The following is a 7500-nucleotide window of genomic DNA, read 5'->3' as shown; positions in this document are numbered from 1 at the left end:
AATAACACTTGGAGGGAGAGAGGGGACTGAGAGGAGTAGTGAAGCATTAGGATAAAAAGGGAATATGAAAACAAGAATGGAGGAGAGAGAGAAAATGAATGAGAAAAATGTGGTAGTGGAAGGTTGGGGACGAGAGGAGAGGCTTAAGAGGAAAATGTGGAACTAAGAGGGAGTAAGTTGAAGTAGAGTAGGGAAGGAAAAGGGGGATAAAAGGAAGAAGTGAATTAGTGTAGAATAGTGCAATGTTAAAAATTTCACATCAGAGCCAGAACCACGTACCTACAGTGAAGGTTACTCATGAATGGCAGAGGCAAGGGAAAGTGACATTGCTCTGTCAAGCAGGACAGTTCCCTAGAGACTGACCATATATATACATATATATGTACATATATATATATATATATATATATATATATATATATATATATATATATATATATAAATATATATATATGATCAGCGCCCAATCCCTCTCTCCACCCAAGCTAAGACTAAAGAGGGCCAGGCAATGGCTGCTGATGACTCAACAGATAGACCTGTAGCTTGGAGGAAAAATATTATTGATCCTCCTAAACCTGTAGGTTCCCCCAAAACCCCCACACTTAGCTCACAAGGATGGTGAGGTTGCAGCGGCCAAAGAAATAACGAGTTTGAGCGGGACTCGAACCCTATTATGACGTTCACCAGTCAGGGACATTACCACATCGACCACCACAACTTTATAAGCCATTAAAGGATTATACATTATGGAAGGCCTATGGTTTCCTCGATTCTCTATTTTTTTTTTTTAATCATGAATGGTAGGGGCAAGGGACAGTGGCAATGCCCTAAAAGAACGGTGTCCTAGTCCCCTCTCCACCCAAGCTAGGACCAGGGAGGGTCAGGTAATGGTAGACCTATAGGATCCCCGAAAAACCAAAACATTAGCTCACTAGGGTGAGGTTGCAGACACCACAAGCAACTACCAAGCTTGAGTGGGTCTTGAACCCCAGTCTAGCTTTTGAAACAACCAATATTTCGAAATTCGTGACACATATCTTCGTTTTTTCCTTTATCTTTCTAGAAAGTGAGTGCGACTGGTCCAACACAGAGGAACACAGACGCAGGCACGAATTCTGCAGCCACATCGAAGGTTATGGCTCTGTCTGTTCGTGCACGGATCCCGCGCCTTTGGATTTTACAACAGAGCCAGTACGTGCTTAATCGAATTATGGATTTATGACTTAAAAATGCTTTTTAACTTTCTTATAAATTCATATCTCTAATAATGGCTGATTCTTGTCAGTAAATACGTTTGCTTTTTTTTTTTTAGTTTTTCAGTCTTTGCCTATCAGGCTCAATCCCCTCTTTTTTTCTTTCTTTTTTTAAGTTTCACAGTCTCTATATATACAGAATCTATATATTTATATATATATATATATATATATATATAGATAGATAGATAGATAGATAGATAGATAGATAGATAGATCTATACACACATATATATAAATATATATATATATATATATGTATATATATATATATATATATATATATATATATACACATATATATATATAATAGATCTATACATATATGTATGCATATATAGATCATATATATATATATATATATATATATATATATATATATATATATATATGTATGTATGTACTGTATATATATATATATATATATATATATATATATATATTTATATGTATATATAGGCATATATATAATATATATACAATACATATATATACAGTATATATATATATATATATATATATATATATATATACATACATATATATGTGTGTGCATGTGTGTGTATTTTCTTCTTTTGTTTCTGCTGATATTTCCTTTATTAATGTAAGATAAGGATATATAATATAAGTGGAAAATATCTACGTGACGAGACCTTCCATATTCCAAAACTAACAGTTGATTTTCCCTTCCTTTCTATTTCAAACTTAGTCTCAATTCTTCCTTTTAATGCACCACTTATCCTCTTCTTTCTGCAGCTCCTGAACAACCAAGTCCATGATGTTCCTGTAACAATTATTGCCAGCAACCGTCCACATTATCTTTACAGGTAAGTGGTCTAAGTACTCCTTTTCTCTGAGAAATTCAGTGACTTTTAATATTAAGAATAAGTATAAAGGAAAAAAATTGGTGGGATTTTTTAATGCTGAACATTTTGGAATAATTCGTAGAGGTCTGTTGATGTGTAAGTACTCCTTTTCTCTGAGAAATTCAGACTTTAATATTAAGCATAAGTATCAAAATTTTTGGGGGGATTTTTTAATGCTGAATATTTTGAAATAATTCATAAAAGTCTGCTGATGTGTAAGTACTCCTTTTCTCTGAGAAATTCAGACTTTAGTATTAAGCATATGTATCAAATCTTCTAGAGGGATTTTTTAATGCTGAACATTTTGAAATAATTCATAAAAGTCTGCTGATGTGTAATTACTCATTTTCTCTGAGAAATTCAAAGGCTTTAGTATTAAGCATAAGTATCAAAAAATTTTTGAAGGATTTTTTAATGCTGTACATTGTAAAATAATTCATAGAAGTCTGCTGATGTCTAAGAACCCATTTTCTATGAAAAATTCAAAGACTTTAATATCAAAATCTTTTGGGGATTTTTGAAGACTGAACTTTGTAAAGTAATTCATAGAAGTCTGCTGATGTCTAAGAACCCATTTTCTATGAAAAATTCAAAGACTTTAATATCAAAATCTTTTGGGGATTTTTGAATGCTGAACTTTGTAAAATAATTCATAGAAGTCTGCTGATGTCTAAGAACCCATTTTCTATGAAAAATTCAAAGACTTTAATATCAAAATCTTTTGGGGATTTTTGAATGCTGAACTTTGTAAAATAATTCATAGAAGTCTGCTGATGTCTAAGTACCCATGTTCTCTGAGTAATTCAGACTTTAATATCAAAATATTTTTGGGATTTCTAAACGCTGAACTTTGCAAGATAATTCATACAAGTTTGCTTAACATCACAAAACATACCACTCGTTGGTTAAGTATCGTAATCTCTCTCTCTCTCTCTCTCTCTCTCTCTCTCTCTCTCTCTAGATCTTTACGCTCTCTACTTGCCGCCCCGGGGGTGAATCCAGAGATGATAACTGTTTTCATCGATGGCTACTACGAGGAGCCACTGGCTGTTACGAAGCTCTTTGGCTTGAGGGGAATACAACACACTCCTTTGGGGGTAAGTCTAACACTTCGTACTACATTTAGGAATTATTAAGAGTAAGCGATGTCAGGCAGGGCAGTCGATCGGGGCTACAGTCTACCCCAAAGCCAAAGCAAAGTCCTTCAGATGAAAGCCACCGTGCTTACCCCATACGAAAAAAAAAAAAAAAGAAAAAAAAGGAAAAAAAACTGTTAATAGGAGAAAGAAGAAGAAGAAGAAGAAGAACAACAACAACAATAACAACACCAAGTAGAAGAAGAAGAAGAAGAAGAAGAAGAAGAAGAAGAAGAAGAGGTGAAAATATAAGAAAGGACAAAGATGCATACTAAGGCTTTCGCAGGAGTCAATGGAGCTACCAACTCTTTTAAGTTATCCAGTTCATGTAGATTAAATAAACTGTCATTTCTTGTCTTTTTCTTTGCTGGAAATTTATAAGAACGAGTCTTATTCTAAACCTAGGGGCATTTAGTTCGCTTATCTATCGACCTTTTATTCTAATTTAATAATAATAATAATAATAATAATAATAATAATAATAATAATAATAATAATAATAATAATAATAATAATAATAATAATAATAATAATAATAATAAAATAGACTGCTCCCATTTACTTCCCTAAGAAGTACTGAAGTGATCTTGATCCTCAACATGACTTGGTTTTGATTTTTGTGAATTCACTGCAATGTCAGTGTCTCTTTTTTTTGCGGGCTCAAATTTAATTGCATAATGAGTTCTAATTTGGTCTCATCTCTACAGAAAGATAAAAAACTTAAACATATTCCAATTTTTACCAGTTTAAATTGCTATTTACTTATTTTTCTGCTGACACTGAGAAAACTAAGTTCTAATTTGATTTCATCTCCACAGAAAGATAAAAACACTAGAACATATTCCAATTTTTACCAGTTTAAATTGCTATTTACTTATTTTTCTGCTGACACTGAGAAAACTAAGTTCTAATTTGGTTTCATCTCCACAGAAAGATAAAAACACTAGAACATATTCCAATTTTTACCAGTTTAAATTGCTATTTACTTATTTCTTTTTTTTTTTTTTGCGGATACGAACGAAAGCTTCACCCATTTACAAATAAAATCTATTTCTGTTTTGAATAGATATATCTTTCTTTCAGGCAAGAAATGCTCGTATAGCCCAGCACTACAAAGCCTCTCTCACTGCAACATTCAACATCTTTCCGTCGTCACATTATGCAATCGTGTTGGAAGAAGATCTAGATGTTTCGCCTGACTTTTTCAGGTAAAATATCCATCATTTATCCTTAAAGTATAAAACGAGTTTAGTCGTTCTGAGACAGGCAGATAAATCCTTTAGTCTTACGAAATTCTTTGACTGACTAATTCAATAGTTATGGAAGTTCTGATGAAATTTAATGAATGACAAGAATCCTTTTTTCCACATTAATTGATGGAGCATTGCAGCTACATCTAAATTAAGATAAAAGGAGAAAATAAAACACAAATCGGATGAATATTTAGATTTACCCACCTTTTAAAGTTTCAGTATAAATTTGGATAATTATCATTCATTTACACAACCCTTTTTCTTACTCTTGACAGTTACATTAGTCAGAAATTATCTAGATGTACCAACCCTTCAAATTTCCAAAAGTAATTGGGATAATCATCATTTATTTACGTAATCGTTTTTTATTCTCATTTTTGACAGTTAAGTCAGTCAAAAATATTCTACATGTACCAACCCTTCAAATTTCCAAAAGTAATTGGGATAATCATAGTTCACGTAATCTCTTTTCTTACTCTTGACAGTTACTTCAGTCAGACCTTACGACTCCTGGAAGAGGATCCCACCGTATACTGCATCAGCGCCTGGAACGACCAGGGTTACGAGCACACGAGTGGCGACCCGGCTCTCCTCTACCGGGTGGAGACGATGCCCGGTCTAGGATGGGTTCTGAAGAGGTCCTTGTATAAAGAGGAACTCGAACCCAAATGGCCCACGCCTGAGAAGGTAACACGGGACTGAGAAGCATTTGGGGACATTGGCTGGGCCTTTAATGTAGGATATCTTCGGGATGCGATAGTTCTTTTGTTTTTCCTTTAGTATGAAAATTCTTAGAGTTAATGTAGCCTACACGGGAGAGAGAAAAAAATTCTTAAATTTTAAATGATACCATTGGCAAAAGTAGAATAAACTATAATTAAAGCCTAATTTTTTTTTTATACCGTCGTCTTTCGAATATTGAATTAAAAGCTGAAGACTCTTTATACACATTGAGACATATTTCCTGCAAATGAATTCATCCACTTTACCATTTGATTGCAGATGTGGGACTGGGATATGTGGATGCGTCTGGACGACATCCGGCGAGGTCGAGAATGCATCGTTCCAGATGTCTCTAGGACTTACCATTTCGGATCGTCTGGATTGAACATGAACTCCTATTTTCAAGATATATATTTCAAGAAACATTCCTTCAACACTCTACCTTACGTCGAATTAAAAGACTTGCATCGGTAAGTTTCTTCATCCTGGGGCTCAATATTACACAGTATTCTAGAAGTTTTATTCCAGCTGTGGCCAAGTTGTGGAATGATCTTCCTAATCGGGTACCTGAATCAGTGGAATTCTAAAGTTCAAACTTGCCGCAAATGTTTTTATGTTAAACAGGCTGACATAAGACTGTTTTTTTAGTTAATATATGAAAGATCTGTTTTAATGTTGTTACTGTTCTTAAAAATGTTCTATTTTAATTGTTCATTAATTATATTGTAGTTTATTTATTTCCTTATTTCATTTCCTTGCTGGGCTATTTTTCCCTGTTGGAGCCCTTGATCATAAACTATAGCATCCTGCTTTTCCAACCAGGCTTGTAGCTTAGCTAGTAATTATAATAGTGATAATACTTCATAGTTATTTTAGTATGTCAATCTGAAATATCTGTCACCTAAGGAACATTAAAAGCATATATTAGACCTTATTTCTTTCCTCACTGGGCTATTTTTCTCTGTTGGAACCCTTAATCTTATAGAATCCTGCTTTTTTAACTAGGCTTATTGCTTAGCTAGAGAAAAAAAAAATAATAATAATAATAATATTTCATAGTTTTTTTCAGTACGTCAATTTGAAATATCTCTCATCTAGGAAACATAAAAAGCATGTATTAGACCTTATTTCTTTCCTCACTGGGCTATTTTTCTCTGTTGGAACCATTAATCTTATAGCATCCTGCTTTTTTAACTAGGCTTATAGCTTAGCTAGAAAAAAAAAATAATAATAATGATAATAAAAATAATAATTATGATAATAATAATAATAATAATAATATTTCATAGTTATCTCAGTACGTCAATTTGAAATATCTCTCATCTTAAGAACATTAAAAGTATGTATTAGAACGTTTTTCTAACTGCATATAAAAATTACCTCGCCTTTGTACATTAGCATCATTATCATTGTATTTTCTTACCATCATCATTATTTGTATAAAGAAAATAATGAACAAAATTCTAGAAAGTATTGACGGCCATATTTCCAGGTTAAAAAGGGAGCCTTACGAGGAGCTTCTTCACGAGCTCCTCAGACGGGGCTCGACGTACACGCAGAATCCTTGCGAGGTGGATTTCCTGCCCGAAACATCCGGTAACACTTACCTCCTGTTCATCTACATGACCCATGGCAAGGACTTCATGACCTGGCTTCAGGTAGCTAGAGTGAGTACAGTGGTGTTAACTTTTGGTCTTGTTTTGTTTACCTTGTTTAAAGGTTTAAAGGCCGCCTATGAATGGCAGAGGCTAGGGACAGTGACATTGCCCTAGCAAGCAGGACAATAACCTAGAGACTGATCATATATATATATATATATATATATATATATATATATATTTATATATATATATATATAATATGTATATACATATATATATATATGTATATATATATATATAAATATATATATATATATATATATATATATATATATAAATATATATACATATTTATACATATATGGATATATATATATATATATATATATATATACATACATATATATATGATATATATACATATATATATATATATATATATATATATATACATATGATCAGCACCCAAACTAGGACCAGGAAGGGCCAGGCAATGACTGCTGATGAATCAGCAGATGGACCTATAGGCTCCCCCAAACCACCCATCCTTGAATCACAAAAGGAATTAACTAGTTTGAGCGGGATTCAAACCCCAGTCTGGTAATCACCAGTCAGTGATGTTTCCAATAGGCCACCACAACCCTTAAATTTGGATTAAATCAAGCGTT

General features: G+C 33.0%; 1 protein-coding gene across 1 annotated transcript in view; it reads left to right on the top strand.

Annotated features, from left to right (window-relative positions):
- Nucleotides 1-7500, top strand: part of LOC137655137 (protein O-linked-mannose beta-1,2-N-acetylglucosaminyltransferase 1-like) — a 16688-nt gene that overhangs the window by 6907 nt on the left and 2281 nt on the right. Inside the window, exons 5-11 of the mRNA XM_068389015.1 lie at nucleotides 1064-1191; nucleotides 2010-2080; nucleotides 3081-3216; nucleotides 4339-4463; nucleotides 4994-5195; nucleotides 5511-5701; nucleotides 6724-6898. Coding sequence (XP_068245116.1) covers nucleotides 1064-1191; nucleotides 2010-2080; nucleotides 3081-3216; nucleotides 4339-4463; nucleotides 4994-5195; nucleotides 5511-5701; nucleotides 6724-6898 — 1028 coding nt within the window. The remainder of the gene's footprint in view (nucleotides 1-1063; nucleotides 1192-2009; nucleotides 2081-3080; nucleotides 3217-4338; nucleotides 4464-4993; nucleotides 5196-5510; nucleotides 5702-6723; nucleotides 6899-7500) is intronic.

Source organism: Palaemon carinicauda, chromosome 16 (assembly GCF_036898095.1).
Source record: "Palaemon carinicauda isolate YSFRI2023 chromosome 16, ASM3689809v2, whole genome shotgun sequence".
Lineage (NCBI taxonomy): Eukaryota > Metazoa > Arthropoda > Malacostraca > Decapoda > Palaemonidae > Palaemon > Palaemon carinicauda.
Note: the sequence above shows the minus strand (reverse complement) of the source record. Positions and strands in the feature narration are given on the sequence as shown.